Source organism: Rhipicephalus sanguineus, chromosome 3 (genome assembly GCF_013339695.2).
Source record: "Rhipicephalus sanguineus isolate Rsan-2018 chromosome 3, BIME_Rsan_1.4, whole genome shotgun sequence".
Taxonomy (NCBI): domain Eukaryota; kingdom Metazoa; phylum Arthropoda; class Arachnida; order Ixodida; family Ixodidae; genus Rhipicephalus; species Rhipicephalus sanguineus.
Window position 1 is genome coordinate 175,640,018 of NC_051178.1, and position 16,212 is coordinate 175,656,229.

The 16,212-nt window shown below is 43.6% G+C and overlaps 1 protein-coding gene across 1 annotated transcript in view; it reads right to left on the reverse strand.

Moving 5' to 3' along the window:
* Positions 1–16,212, reverse strand: part of LOC119387709 (calcitonin gene-related peptide type 1 receptor) — a 43,624-nt gene that overhangs the window by 21,419 nt on the left and 5,993 nt on the right. The window contains exons 4-8 of the mRNA XM_037655188.2: positions 10,710–10,835; positions 8,907–9,001; positions 4,316–4,407; positions 2,012–2,156; positions 916–1,066 (exon numbers count right to left, since the gene is read on the reverse strand). Coding sequence (XP_037511116.1) covers positions 916–1,066; positions 2,012–2,156; positions 4,316–4,407; positions 8,907–9,001; positions 10,710–10,835 — 609 coding nt within the window. The remainder of the gene's footprint in view (positions 1–915; positions 1,067–2,011; positions 2,157–4,315; positions 4,408–8,906; positions 9,002–10,709; positions 10,836–16,212) is intronic.

The window sequence follows — 16,212 nt, forward strand, 5'->3', positions numbered from 1 at the left end:
AGCGGTCATGTGATCACTTAAGAAGAGCAGTACAATATAATTAGTTCATCAGCAATGGTAACAAAAAAATTTAAAAGAAATAAACAACACTAGCAAATATAAAACATATAATAAGGAAATATTCATCTAGTCAAGCACAACTGAAATCTTACAGTACTAGGGAAATCTTTGAGAAATCGCCTAAAAAAATGACCTGTGGCCGAAGACGTTGCAGCTTGCGAGTGGCAGCGTTTCTTTTCCCTACAAGTAAAACAACGCACATGGGAGATGCGGCTTTAAAAACTAATAAATACCGCAGCAACTCTAAGATAAATGAAACTGGATAGAGACAGCTGAATTTAAAGTAAAGGTGACTGATACGAAGTAGCACACAAACGCCTAAATAGGTTACGAATTCAAGTCACAAAGTCAAGGTTAGAAAGCCTATACATGCAAAGGTTCGAAGGAACAGACTCTTGTATAAATTAATTTTTTCATAACAGCACAATAAAGTGTTTTGATAAAGGGCGTTGTAGTATTATTTGCAATAAAAGAAGGAAGTAAGAGTGCTCGCTCTGTCAGCCAGAACGTGAGTTTGCTTACACTTTTTGTTAACAGAACATTATAGAACAATTTGATACGCCTACGATGATTTGGAACTTAAGTTAATGATAAACGCAATGGCGCTACCTCGCCTTCCTCAACATTAAGTCTTCGAGAACGAACTTCTGCATAGTTTCGCATATGTCAAGTATTGCTTAAGACTGCTTACTAGCCGATATTCCTACTGCACTCTACCAAACGAAAAACAATAGCTCAACATCTTCCTAATACATGCGGCATATCTTTACTGAACAAGTAGGGCATGTTATCTTTAAATGCTTTGAAGTCATGGCGAATTCAAGGAATCAAAGCAAATTTTGAATAGTTTCTCACCCCAACCGATGACATAAAACACGAGCAGTGATTTCTGCTCGGCAAAGGCCGATGTGATGAGCCTATGCAGGTAGAAGCCTTCGCAGAACATCCAAGCGTACTGGCACAACCGGAAATAGCGTGAAAGGGTGTACAGCACCTTGCATAAGTTCTGCACAAGGAAGCATGCGACGAAGAAAGAAAGTTGAAATGAGTAACTTTTTTTTTGTGTGTGTCTCATTAATTGCGACCGTGCGGTACAATTTCCTTCTGTGGATCACGATTTTCCAAAATTGTATTGAGGAATGCACTAGCTGAGAAAACAGTATATAAAAATAGAGAAAATCGAAATGCATAACGTTTACTGAGAGTTAACTAACCGTAACAGAAATAGTTACATATAAACTGAACACTAAGAACTTTCAAACGTGTTTGTTATTTTTTAATGTTTTGAACACATTGACACGTTTGCAGAAGTTTGCAGGGCCCTTCGTGCACCTTCACTTCTTCAATGCCTTCTTTTATTTATCTACGGAACTTATAAAAAAAATGTGTAACATTCCCATGTTTCGTATGCTGTTCCATCTTATCAATATCTTTTGTAAGTTTTTGTGATGCGAAGTGAAGTATCTGGGGCACATAAATACCGCCGTCATATTTTGTATAACATACCAAAAAGAAAAATACCTTGATATCAAGTTGTCAATACACTCGAATCATGTTTAATGCTGGGTGAGTGCATGATCTGTAACAAGCATGAGTACTCTGTTCTCATGCTGAAATGCTTCAGCTTTGAGAAGTGTGCGTGAAAGGCCACTGACGCAGATAGGTTATGCAAACAAATCTACATTAAAAAATTAGCGCTGTACCGATCCACAGAAGATGTAATAGACTCGAGATAATCTTACCATCAACGTGAGAGTAGAACCACAGTATACACCTTTTATCTTAATGTAATGAGTTCAATGTTTTCGAAAAGTCAGGCGAAGTTGTTACAGCTTTCAGTGTTTAAAAGTGTAGGACTAGGATCTGAGGTATTTACTTAGTTAATAAAGATAGTTATTAAGACGTCAGGACTACCCCATCGTGTCTCGCGATGGTAAAATGTCGAAAATACCGGGTTCTCGTTGACTCGAATGTTCTTCTCCTCGTTGACGTGGTCCAGGATGAAGACCGAGTCTACGAGGATGACGCTGATGTCGTACAGCACCATGGCAACGCAGAAGTTCTTGTGTAGAGCGATGCGGTGAACCTGCAGCTGCCTGCCGTCGAAGGTGAGAAGGAAAGGTGCAAACTGTAGGTACGAAAAGCCTGTTGGGATAACAGTGCTTCGAACTGAGAACTAATAGAGCACAGACAAATTAAGCGCCTTGGCAACCAAAGTTGAGGTAAGCTGTGGGGAAATCTAGAACAAAGCCACACTTTAATTCCCCAGCACCGAACTATTAGCACTAAGTATTCGGAAAATGGGCAGCGAAATTACCTTCGGCAATTCAGTGACCGCTTAATCTTTACAAAATTAAATATTTGTTTTAAGAAAACATCTTGAAACACCTTGTGCCGTGGTTGCTTTAGCTTTCAGTCTGTGCCTCACACAAAATGTTTCCATTATCTGCACAGTGAAAGTGAAGTTTAATGAATGTGGTGAGTGCAAAGCCATTATGTGGACCGTTCAAATTATAAGAACGACCTTTTAATTCGGCGAATAAAAGCGCTGAGTACCTCTTATATTTTACAAGGTACCGTACATCAGTGCTATCAGTAAAGCATTGCACTTTTTAATTTAAGACATTCCTTGTCTGATGAGATTAAAGAAGCGAAATTTAAGTTTTCATAGTATCGATTGTTGTTGTGAATATATGCAAGGTTAACAGTATTCTGTACGGTTACCTTGCATACATTCAGAACAACAAACTTTGCATATATCCAGAACCATGCATGTTAACTCTTTTGTTTTTTTAAAGAAGCAATTCTAAATTTCGCGCTACGTGTACAGAGACTTGCTCTTGTTGCCGCTTGCCGTTGCGTGAGGTAAATGCCCACACTATAGAGCGCCGTTACCGTGCCTTTATGTCCGTCTTGTTAACTTCCAATGGGTCCCGACGCAGTGAGAATCGCTCCTGCGACCGCGTTCACTGTACATTCGCTGTAAAACATAGCTGTCTGTGTTTGTCATGGAACAGCATATCGAAGACTTATACGGTCCATATTTGATGATTCTGACGTTTCATGTTATTTTGGCACTTGTACAGTGCATTGACTCGAAAGAAGGATAGACAAGCCATAGCCTATGCGAACGCGTTTCATCAACTCCATTTCAGGCTCACTTAGGGAAAAAAATTTGTTTGCTTGCTTAAGTGTGAGTCGTACACATACAGAAAAAAAGAGACAACGCCTGAGTTTATCTTTAAATCCTGTACAAATAATCTATAACGTCCATAGGGTCAGAATCTCCGCTGTACAGTCACATCAAATATGAAGCAAATGAGAATGGAGAAATCAAGCCAAGGTTAAAATATGTGGCTATCATTGGTAACCAGGACGCGCATTTAAAGCAACTTTCTAGTAAAAAAATAGGCATTGATTGTAGCCGCGCGTTGTGATCATGCTCTATGTCTACCAAACAGACAGTGATCTTTCTGCTTTTAATACATTTATCTTTAACTTACTAGACAGCGACTGAACGTGGAGCTCACCATCGACACAGGGTACTCTACAAAAGAGAAGAAATGAAAGCAGAGAAAAACAACGAAGTAATAACATAGTTGCTCCTGGCTGGTGATTTCTGCGGGTCTGGTATTTTCATTAGGTTTATTGATCACAATTTGCGACAGCGAAAGAGGAGCAAGGACGGTTACGAGAATATAAACAACAGTGTCGCCCATGACAGGTGTTTCATGGCAAGATAGCAGCAAAATAAAAATTCACCTCTGCATGAGGCTTCAATTACCCCAGACAATATGTTTGCCACGTGGCCGCACGACACAGTGCATTACATATTTGTCTTCTCACGTGAATTAATTTTATAATTTTTTGTTTAGCCTCGGACGCAAAGCCTTATCGATGTGGGCATCCCTTAGCAGATTCATACAGCATTATGCCGTATCAATCATGACCTGAGTAAATGTGGGCATCCCATAATGTCAAGACAAGCGCAATGCCTCGCTTTAATGAGCCCAGAGGTTTTGATACTGCACAGTCTTGTCGTGGCCTCCTACTCTGAGTAGTCTACAGTGCTGTAAATACAGACACAACGCTGTCGTTAAACGTGCCTGCAAAGCAGTTTCTTCCATGTCGTTTAACAGCACATTCAATGTTAAAGGGCAGAAGACAAGATGCATATGCCCGCAAGCATTAGTTATGTCAACTCTCTCCATGCCTAGGGCGTCAACGCTTATAAAAGCATGAAGAAGGAACTTACTTGTACACAGAGAATATGATAATGGCAGGCACCAGGACGACGACCGACAGTGAGTGTAGAACGATGGAGAAGATGGTCATAGAACGATGGTACTGAAGGTGCGCCGACACCGTGTGACATGCAAGAAAGTAGAGCAATGAAAGGATAAGTCCATCAATACAATTGTGACACTATGTGATGAACAGAGCACTGGCACACGCAACAATACAAGCGAGTTTTCACGAAATGAAGCCGGCAGGATAATGAGGTACTCGCGCATTTATGTTGCCTTGCTTGTTTTTTTTTTTTTTTTGAAAATAAGTTTATTTAGGGCATCCAAGACGTGCCTACGAAGTAACGATGTCAAACACGTATGAAGTAGATTCTAAGAGTGTCAGCATAAAATTCTTGTTTATTTTAATCTTTAAACATAATCTGCGTTCGTTGAAAACGCATATTCTCTATATTGGCCTCGAGATCTTGGAGTGGCGCCCTCTCGCGTGTGACGTCAGAGCGGGGACTCCGCTCTCAACCGCGCTGCAGCAGCCGCTGCTCCTGTATGCGGATCGTCTGCTTCAGGTGGGACTTTGTCGAACGAACAGCCTCGCGACGGTCAACTAACGCCTGCAACGAATGTTTTCGAGTGTAATCTTGAACTTGTTTTAGTTGCGGCCCATTCGACAGGGCCAAGAAATCCCCCGGATGGCCGACGAGTGCGCCGATGCCACCGACCGCATTGCTGGTGAGAAAGTGAAACTATGTGTGAGTGTTCTTGCTCGTTATCTTGTTTCCGCCGTACGATACTTATTAGTTTGGGTGGTGCTTTCGATATTTCAGTAAGCGTGCCGTTCTCCAGCATCTACAAGCATGTAGATCAAGCTTGTGAAAGGTAGCGGTGCCTCATCGAGGGCGAGGCGGTGTACGACGCAGGCCACATTGTTGAATGCGCGGTCGAGGCCGTCAACAGAGGTCACATCACCGCCGCTGCTTTCGTCCTGCAAACAAGTGCGCAAGTGCCGCCTTGTTACACACCCCCCTGCCGATGCCCATGATCGCAGTTTGTCCCGTAATGTTGGTTCAGTGAGAACGATATTACGTCGTAGTTCCTATTAATACCGCACAGGGCCGTCGCATGGGTATTAGAATATAACAAATAGTTAATCGCTGATTATACCACGCACAGGGCCACAGAGATTAACATGGCAAAGGCAAGCTGGGTCCAGTTTCACGCCACGCAGCCTAACGAAAAGCTTAAAGGGCTCCGCTTTTAAAAAAGCGTCTGCACTGCCTCAGGTGAAAGCTTTTAGAGAATGTGCACTAAACAGCGGCAACAGGTTTCGCTTATGACTTTATGATAAGCAGTCCGCTAGGCGCACGCATGCCTTCATAAGTAAAATACGTATGTACGCCATCCAAATGCAGCCGTAGTCTCAGATATCCTGCGCCGCGCTCAGCTGAGCTCACGAGGCGCGCTTTCCTGCGAGGCGATTCGGAGGCCGCGTCGTCGGCTCCTTGTCTAGGGGCCTTCGCGGCAGGTTGTGGGACGGCACCGCACCTGGTGTAATTCGCCTATGCTTGTAGTCTGCGTGCAATAAACGCCTTAAGTATTGGCGAGGCGCTTAAACACGGTCACAAACTCACCTAAGAGTCGCACGTACGGTGGGTAGCAGAAGTGTCCGCGAAGTGCTTGATGCACAAGGTCGATGAAGGCGTGGGGCGCTTTCCCATTCTGAGTTTGCGATGCACTTCTTCAGCTTTGGGCCCTTAGGGTAGTTGTGAAAGCTAACGCCTTTTTCACGAGCGGACGAAGTACACTGAGCCACAGAGCAGTACTTTACCATTGCGCTGCACTCGCCGGGGCGACAAGCGGCCGCAGTTCTAAAAAACAAAGAGCTGTAGTTCTAAATGAACGTTAAAAGCAGTCCCACGGTTGTTCGCACAGCGTCAGTAGCCACCATACGCAAGATAACCAATTGAACTGCATTTTTGTTGAGATATACCACAACGGTGGTTTCAACACGGCGCTGGGCCTACGTAGCAGACGAAAGCGCGCAAATCCCCGCTCTGACGTCATACAGGCGCCGTTCGCAGCGCCGCCATCGGTCGCACACCAGGCCAATAGAACTCTGCTAAGCCGCTGACCACCCGTGATCAACCTAAGTTGATGTTCGAGACCGTAGCTCCCTTCTGCTGAGCATTTTAGCCTATTGGATTTATCTAAAGCAGATTCTTTTGACGAGAAAATCATGGAGCATTTAGTAAGCCATGTATTTAACCCCCAGCATTGCAGACAACAACGCTGCGGCTGACAACCACGTATGTATGAAAGTGTTCGAAACGATGGCCCCTGTCATATTTGGATGTTGAAACTGACAGCCTCACAAGAGGCACGCTTATTGCTGCTCGACTAATCGAGTTGTTCTCGGGCACCTCTATTCGTGGAAAGTTCTGCACACACACCCATTGCCTTCGCTATATAAGCACACGTCGGCGCTGAGCCTTCCGTCCCACACGAATGCATCCTGTTGTCATTGTTTTGGTGATTGACAGGCGGCAAAATATTGCCACAGTGCGGCTTGCGCCACGCACCCAACACATCGCTGAGGGGGAGGTGATCACGAACAGCAGCTTGCCTCCAATCATTGTCAGTCACGTGACACTCTCGACCTATGGCCGTATTGATTGAGTCCTGTGCGTAGTCGCACCAAGCACGCCTGTGAACTAGTCGTAACAAAACGGATACCACGTACTGTTTCTACCACCTTCCAAACCATTAGCTTGCTAGATAGATAGATAGATAGATAGATAGATAGATAGATAGATAGATAGATAGATAGATAGATAGATAGATAGATAGATAGATAGATAGATAGATAGATAGATAGATAGATAGATAGATAGATAGATAGATAGATAGATAGATAGATAGATAGATAGATAGATAGATAGATAGATAGATAGATAGATAGATAGATAGATAGATAGATAGATAGATAGATAGATAGATAGATAGATAGATAGATAGATAGATAGATAATGAACGTACTGTAAAAAAAGCCCATGTCAGGAACTAATGAAACCGCCTAAGAGACTACGCTTGTGCAATCAGGCTGTTATTTAATCTTTACACTTATATGTAGTTCAGCGTAATGTTGTGTATCAGTGTAACACATGTTTTTACACGTGAAGCTATATCGAGTAGCTGTATCATGGCGTTCCACAAAACCAATGTTTTGAAAGCGGAACGCTCGACAAGTTCAGTTTTGAACACGCGTTCAGTGAGCGAGCCTTCTAAATTATGTGATGGCTCTGAAGCTCCTCCCTTCCTACGCTTCGAATACACATATGAGTGGTCGAGAATTGCCATAATGTAATGACATTTTAGTGAAAAATAGTACAGTAATTTAAACCGTAATTCAGATGTCTACACCATTGCAAACAATAACAATAAGAAAGAAGTGCTGATGACATTCTCGTGGCAAATTCTGTAACGGCGGCGACTTCAGGCAATACTGCGGTGTTAACAACTTACTCCTGCTGTGTGATCGTCCTGCTACTTCAGTCACTACAATTATGACCCAAAATTTCTTCAGATTTGGTGCGTAATGTTCCTGTTTATTCACTCACGACTTTCGCGTATGGCTCACACCGAGCCAGAAAACCTAGATAATATGAATTGACCATTGTAAAGCTGTTTGTACCTGCAATAAAGCTGAATACTTCTTAACCCCTTAAGTGCCGATTGAATTACAAAAAATGTTCCAAAATTGCCAAATTTTTACGACATGAAATGCTTCAGTAACATGTTCAAAACAGAAAAGACCTTGCGAAAATGTTTTACAGCTTATAAAAATGCTTTATTCATCATATTTCGCACCGTCGTGTAATACCCAGGCCCGTAGCCAGGAAAAGTGACAAGCCTTTCAGGGGTTTTAAAACCAATGAAACGTTTTTCACTGGTTGACAGATACCGCAATCATGCTAGAATTCTGCGAGCTTTAGGTGAAACTGTGCAAGTCCATTATGTTGGCATTCAGTGTGTGACATTATAACTTAGCTACATGTAGGCAGCTCTTGGTTGTGTTTCTTTAGTCACGAAGTCGCAAGACCAAATCGTGGCCGTCCGATACGCCCGTGACAGGGCCCACAGGCTAGACCTGTTGGTTCCCACGTCGGAATAGCCGGGTGGATGCGGGGGACGCTCTTCCCCACATTTATAACGGACTTCAATAAAGTTGTTCTCTCTCTTTAGCTACGTGGCGCATCTCTTGACGCCAGTAGAGGCACAGGAAAGCTGTCAGAGCAGTTGTCTAGGTAGCAAAGAAAACTGATATTGAATAGATTGGCTGCGCTACGCAATCACGTCTGTGACAATGTCAAGAAGAGTGTGAAGAACAGAGGTAGGGGCAACATATTTGTTAAATATTGAATCTTTGTGAAGAGTAAGGGCAAATTTATCAACTTTATAGGGCGGGGGCGGGGGGGGGTGAGTTGTGCTGACCATAAATGTTCAGTGTTCGAAAAGACTTTTCGTTTGTGCGGAGCATCATAAACACTGCACTGAATGCGTCCCGTATGCCCCATATTGTATACACGTTATATTGAAACATACCTCCAGTGAGCCACAGTCGTAGAAAGTGTACTCCTTGCCGTACTCCTGGCTGTAGAACCACGTACCGTTCTCCCAGCAGGTTTTCTTCGACATTTCTGCGTAGAAAGGCCAAACGAAATAGGAACAGTGTGAGACGCGTCATACAGGGTCATGCACCGACGTTTACAGACGCGTCATACAGGGTCTGCACCGATCACACAAATATCATGCGCCGACCTTTACAAAATGAAAAAAAAAAAGACTCCTCATTTATCGGTTACAAGTACCCGAGGTCATGCAGCTTTTGACGATTAACGTCATTAGCTCATAACAATTACTCATTTTCCTCGTCGTAATGTATAAATTAGAACGTTACTCACAATTTTCAAGCACAATCAAACTGCGATATCTTTAGCAAATATAATAGTTGAATACATTGGCGATGGAAAATAGTACTGTTTTCTGGTGCGGGTGTGTACGTATATACATGGTCTATTTTTACACTTCGTGATGTTAAAATTATTATTTTTTAAAATCAAGTGTCCATCCTTGAACGGCAGACTCGAACAGATTCTCGGCAGAGGGAGGCAGCCAAGATATGAAGAGAGGAAAAGGCGTACAAACGCTTGCGCGTGGCAGCCTCTGCTTTCGTAGTTGTCAATGGATAATTTTCTTTATGCGAAAGTGGAAGATGCGGTCTATACACTAGAAACGCGCGATGGATCTCACTCATAAAATCGTACCCTGTTCAACGAAATAGCTTGTGCTCAAAAGCTGTCTCTCTCTCATCCGCAAGTTATAGAGCAGGCGGGTTATTCAATGCATTTACACTTCATCATTCATATCTCGCTTGCTGAACGACATCATTTCCATTTAGACAAGTCAAATATTGCCTAAAGTCATAAGAGATTGGCGTATTTTAGAAGCGCTCGCAACATGTGAAGAAACTCGTGTTGCAATTTCTCGCGGACTTTTGTTATGTATACGCCTTAACAGAATAATGACAGTACGAACTGAAACTTCTTTTTTTATTGTAGCGGGTTCTACAAGCATCCTTAATTTCTAACACCGAGCTCTTTGAGAAACGTTAATTGTAACATTATTTATGCATCGTTTATAAATCAGAAGCTCAAAGTTAATTGAATTCCGCATATCAGAATCGAGCCAAGTGAGACGCGTCACTAAAGACGCCACTCAAGCGAACGGAGGAACCTGAACTCGGGACTGCTTAGATGAAGCTTTGATTTCCACGCACTGGTTACTGTAATCCATTGCAACTGTAAAAAAATAAGCTGGCAGAAATATATCGGCATGGAAATAAGTTACAACCAAAGGAGCCTATGATGCAGTTATCCTTTTAAACTGCCAAACTCCACATTCAAAACTTCGCCTTTGAAACATTTAAGATAGTTTCCCTAAAGTTTCACCTGCTTACTTTTATCCTATTGAAGGGTTCTAAATAGTCGGAGCGCATCGAAGAATCAAAGTAAAAGCAACGTAGCAAAGAGGAGTAACGGAGACCTTTACGCATTTAGCTGAGCTCCACTGCCATCGATACGCCGGATGCCGATATGTTAGCACTCAACTTTTTGTAATGTTCCTCTCATTTACTTACCTAGTTTCCTAACAGCATAGGTGCCGTGATCATTGTTGCTCTATCTTCGTAATACGCTATACCGCCTCCGCAGTGGTTAATAAATGAGAGCACTTTTACGAAGCAACACTAAAGCTGGCGGCACACGTGTCAATGTCAATCCATTATTGTAAGCGTATAGACCTCTGTCCAGAGTCGCAAATATGCACTCATCCGCAAAGGTGACTTACTGATGCACTGCGGTTGCTCGGTGATAAAGTACGCGTGCGCGGGGCACGGCTTATGCACAGTTGTCCCAGCAGGCGTGTTTTTGTAGCACGTCCAGCCATCCCATGTAGCAGGGCAGTGTAGCCCGTCTGGAAAAGCAGATAATCATAATAACGAGGGTGTTAGATTTCACTGCGAGTACAAACACAGCACGCCGATATTCACTAAGCACTAGGCAATCCTTTCGGGCTCATTATCACTAGTGCCTTGAGTAACACAGAGCCTTAATTTCTACATTTTTTTTTCAAGGCTTTAGTTTTCGATATTCTCTGTGCGATACACATGTACAATACACCGTTCAGAGTTGTGCTTGCCGACGTTGGTGGGCCCCTTTCTATCACTTCCACTAGGCAGTCCGCGTGGACAATGACTGCGGTCGACCACTTTATCCGCATTGCTAACACAGCGTTTTTCATTTATAGACCTTCGGAAGTTTCTGCCGTTCTTTTTGAAGCCGTAATTCTGCATCACACCACTCTTCGGGCCCTACAGAGCGAGTGTTGAAAGGCGTTCCTCTCACAAACTTTATGTACGATGCGATGCGAGCCTCACGCACCTCCCACACTTGATAAACCTACTACATATTGCAGCCACCCTCGAACTAACGACCTGATTAAGCGATTTCATCGAACTAATGCTAATATAACAAGTGTGCTTATTCAACCACACCAAAGATAATGGGGCACGTTTTGATCTCATTTACGGCCCCTAGCTCACTTTCTCCCTCGACGCTTTTTCTTCGCCTTCCCTGCTACACTGTTCAAGTTTCAGTGTTCCTGTGATAGATATGTACCCAATATCGCCCAATATTGTCAACGTGCTGAAATGAACGCTGAAGCCATATAACTGAATCGCAAGACCATGAACGGCACATTCTCACCGCGTCTTATACCCTTGCCCTGGTGACGATGTGCTGCCCTGGATACGAGTTAACTCTTCAAGCTTGTATGACAAGTTCCATCCCTCGCTTTGTCCACCGGATTATAGCCCGGCAGTGACATTCTCCTTTCGATTGCCACTTGACCGCAATTATTGGCTCCACTGACCACCGCTACCATGGCACAAAGGTCGTACAATCTTCGCGAATGAAGCTCGTCGCGAGGCATGGCACTCCTTTCGCTGTAGCTGCTGCCACAATAGCCGCTCCCATAGGCAGAAAAGTGACATATTGTAGCGCTGAAGCGTAATAACAAAAGAAGACGGGACAGGGGCTGTATTGTATCCTTTTGAGAGTATGCTTCAGCGCTACAATATGTCCAATAGCCAGCACCAACTTGCCCAGTAACACGTTCTTCGGAAGAAAACTAGCGTGACTCCCTAAAGGGGCCATGACAACCAATTTTCGACCATGATCTGTGTTATGTGGATTAATCCTTGTGCATTCACAAATAAGCTGGCGAAATTTAAGCGCGTTTGGCTGAGCACTTAATTTATAATCGAATATTTTTATAAACACGCGAGCGGCCCGAGCGTCAGGCAACACTGGTGTACTCGCGAGCCGTGACTTAACAGGCAACTAGCTGTGCAAGCGTCTGCATTGCGGCCAATGATATTGTTCTGTCGTCAGCTGCACGTGATATCGAGATATTTCTTCAGCTTAGCACTGAAATTAAACAATTTGCAGTGGCTGAAGCTTTGGTAGAAGACGATGGCTACGTACCGTGCTGCACATGACGTCACACGCGCCATGGCAAAATGTTGGTCGCTGGCGGTGGGCGGGGTTTACAGCCGGCGACCTCTAGGCTTGTTTTGCACTGAAATATTCTTTTACAGCCCACTTTTGAAATCTGTATAGGCATAATAGACCCTCTACTTCTAATTTTCGCTGAAAACCACAAATATTCGAGCAACGTGTCATGGCCCCTTTAATATACACACTACTTTATCTCGCCGTCTTCATCGTGAGCAAGTAATTCCTCTTTATCGCCTGTGTGCGATCATGCGTGTGATCAATATCGATGTCTCAACGTACTAGTACGTAAAACTTCTGTAATGCCATATTAACACAACAGGATGAAATACAAGCTGACATTCACGTATGAAATTGAAATATGAATGTGGGGTTTCATGTCATTTCTTTTCTATAGATGGTTGATTTTATGTTATTGAACACCGCGATCTACCCTCAGGCCGATCTCTCTGCCTTTCTCTAAATAAATTCCCTCTCTCTCACCTGCTGCCATGTTCCCCTATTGAAGTGAGGGTGTGGACACTGTGAACATTTTTGTTCCGCGATGTACTTGGCCTGTAGAACAAAGAAACTGTCTGCGGGATGTTTCGTGCCAGCCGGTAAGCGTGGCTACCTACCGATATGCAAAAAAAAAAAAAAAAAAAAAGAAGCTTCAATTTCAGTTGCGAAGTTCTGAGAGCTGTTCAAGGTGATTTTTTTTAATCTTTTAGCGAACGCTAAGGCCTAACTTCGTTTCTTTTTACGCAGGTTAATGTTCTGTTCTGCATACTGCTATTATTAGAGGACCGTTCGTCCTGTGTGCTCCTTTGTTCGCGCTACGTCTCCTTCGCGCGTGTTTTACGGTTTACAAATGCGTGAGCAACTAGCCCAACGAAAGACACTTCTGTAATTAGAGGACCATTCCAACGATAATAGCTCGGACGATCTCTGGTATGTAGGTCATCTCCTAAACATAAAAGTCTATTGCAATATACTGCGTTTAGAATACAGCTTCGACGATTTACAGTTATGTGCGCCTAAAATGAACTGTGAGTTATATAGATAGGTCTCCCTGTTTCCGGCGTTTATATTTCTTGAAAATCAGCGGGTGTTTATCGGACTCTGTATTTCTGGCGGAAATTCGGCGATTATCGGAGTTTATTTCTTGTAAATCCCCAATACTACGAAATTTCGAGTTTTGCATTATTATCAGAATCCCAAAATTTTAGATCAATTCATATCTGAATACTAAAACATCAAAACACAAGAAACACATTTTTTAGAAGGTTTGAATGCACAAAAACATATATGCAAAAGCGAAATACTTGAACATAAAACACCTGTATTTGTTCGTATAAGAACCTTAGCTTAAAGCTTATTGTAAAATACGCAAGCATACTTTGCGAGGTTGCTGTCAGTGATCGAAGCGCGCTCCTTTCGATTGACGACTCTCGGCTTTGAAAATGTCCTTTTAACGTTAGCGCTAGAAACAGGAAGCGCCAGAAGACGCAGCGCGCAGCGACAAAGCACTGGCCATTAGACACTGTAAAGTCTCCAAAACGACAGGGGTTCAGCAATGTTACATATTTCATAGCACTGATAGTTCGCAAAAAACACTAAAGAGCTGGCTCATGTCGTCAGTTTCAAGAAGCACAAATTGAAAAATAGGCGTATAGGTTTGGAACGCGCGGGGCAGCTCATGCTTCACATTTGCATTCACAATTTCAACACAGTACCAAAACGATTCTTTGCTGTACTGAAGTTGATCACACAGATTCCTCTAAGATGTCTGTCTCCACTTTTCGGCGACAGCAGCGTAGTATCGTGAATGTCTGCGACAGTCGTTAAGCGGTCATTATCGTCAAGGAGGTCGAACAGACTTGTGACATATGATGCGAAGACCTCGGTTGGATCACGCCATTGACTGATGAGTGCGTGCAAACGAACCCCCAGTATGGGATAAACTTGGTGTGCCAGGGTACTCTCTGCCTCAAGTTCCTTAATGATTGAGAGCACGGCACACGAATTGGTCTTCAGAAACCTCATCTTAACGAGCAACTCGTGTACAGCTTCAGGCGATGAAATAAGACTATTGAGCTTCTCACACTTCGTTCCCTTGGCGTTGTCGCTTCCCAAGAAAGACAAAATGGCGCGCCAGTAGTCCAAAATATCTTCTAGAGCTTCATAAAAAGAAAACCACCTCGACGGACATACGGTTTTCAGCGACTCTAAGGACATGCCAATGGCCAAGCACACAAGACCAAACTTACGGCGCAGCTCCCGCAACGACTACAACAGGGCAGGAAAGTGCACAACAAAATCTTGAACTACGTTAAACGAGCACGTCCTGATTCCATCCTCCAGAGCGTTGTTGAGTGGGTCGCACGGATCTTTGAAGTGAAGCGCCTTGAATTCGGGGTTGGAGAGTTGCAAGTCCTTGTGAAGCTTCTGCATGTAGGAAGCTGAGTCGGAGCACAATACAGCTACGTCGCCTAACACAGCTACCCGCGGTAAATTTTAGGTCGGTCAAACCAGAAGATGTATCAATGAGCGCTTAGAACTTGCCCTTTCGATAAAGAACGGGACCAGTATAATAAAAAGTTCGGCGAGTTGGTTTTGGTCCAGGTCATATTGGCCCTTGAAATTGGAGTTTATCGGATAAATCCGAATTGTCAAAAATTTTACCGGCGAATGTTTATCGGATTTTTTCGGATAAAACCGAAAGCTCGGAGCCCTATATATAGAGGGCCGATTTCTCTACTGTATGAGAGCTGCACGCAGCTGGCCTAAGATTCCTGTGCACGAAAAGAAACAACCACACTACCTGTATGACAATTCCTACAAGCTAAGTTCAGCCTTTCGTATAGCAAGAAACTACCTCCGAAGTTCCACTCGTTGCTGACTATCTTCTCTGCACAACTACATAGTAAAAGAAGCGAAATCGGGTCTGACCATTTGTCCCACATGACGTACGCCATTATGAGCACACTTTCTTTAAATAGACAGCATGTTTTCTATCCCGAAATATCTTGTCAGGTGCACCTTCTTGTTGGACGAAGGTAGCGAGCTGTACTCTCATATGTGTGTTAGACAGCCTGTGGTTTTCGTAACAAAATATTGCACGAGAATTTCATGCACTTACGAAATGGTGGTTGACATTATTCGAGCTTGGACGTACTGTATAAACCAAGATTAACTTAAAAACATGGTTGATCCCTCCGTCATAGGAATCGGAATAAGACGAAAGTAAAACGTGCCCTTATAGAAGTAACTGAATGTTTACTGTACATTGATATAAGAGAGTTTGCACAATGTATATTTATGTCTGGCAGCTATAGCACCGTTAAACGTGGATGCACCCACTTTAATGCTTGGTAGTACATCTCCATGCCGACGACTAACGTCCATGTTCAATGATTAAACAAACCCTTGTAGTAGCTGTAGTAGTTAACGGTGAAAGCCTAATCAGAAAACGAGTTGTGATAGCAAGAAGAGCGTCGCATATTGGACGCAGACCTCGGTCGCCATCCTGCGGCATGTTAAAATGTGATTGAACACCACGGACGCACTAGAGGGAAACGCAAAGCGCGTCGTGCCGTCCCGGTAGCCCGGCCGCAATTTTTCTCGGGGCGAGCGCGTAGGCGGGGAACGCGGTGTTACAGCCAGGTGAGGCAGGCGCGCGTCGCAGAGCTATTTTTGGTTTGATTAGCGTGATGCTATGGTGGCTAGATAGTGATGCTATGAGCGAGACTGAAGCTTTTACGACGCTTGGGTGGAGGTCGCCACCTCGCGGTGTG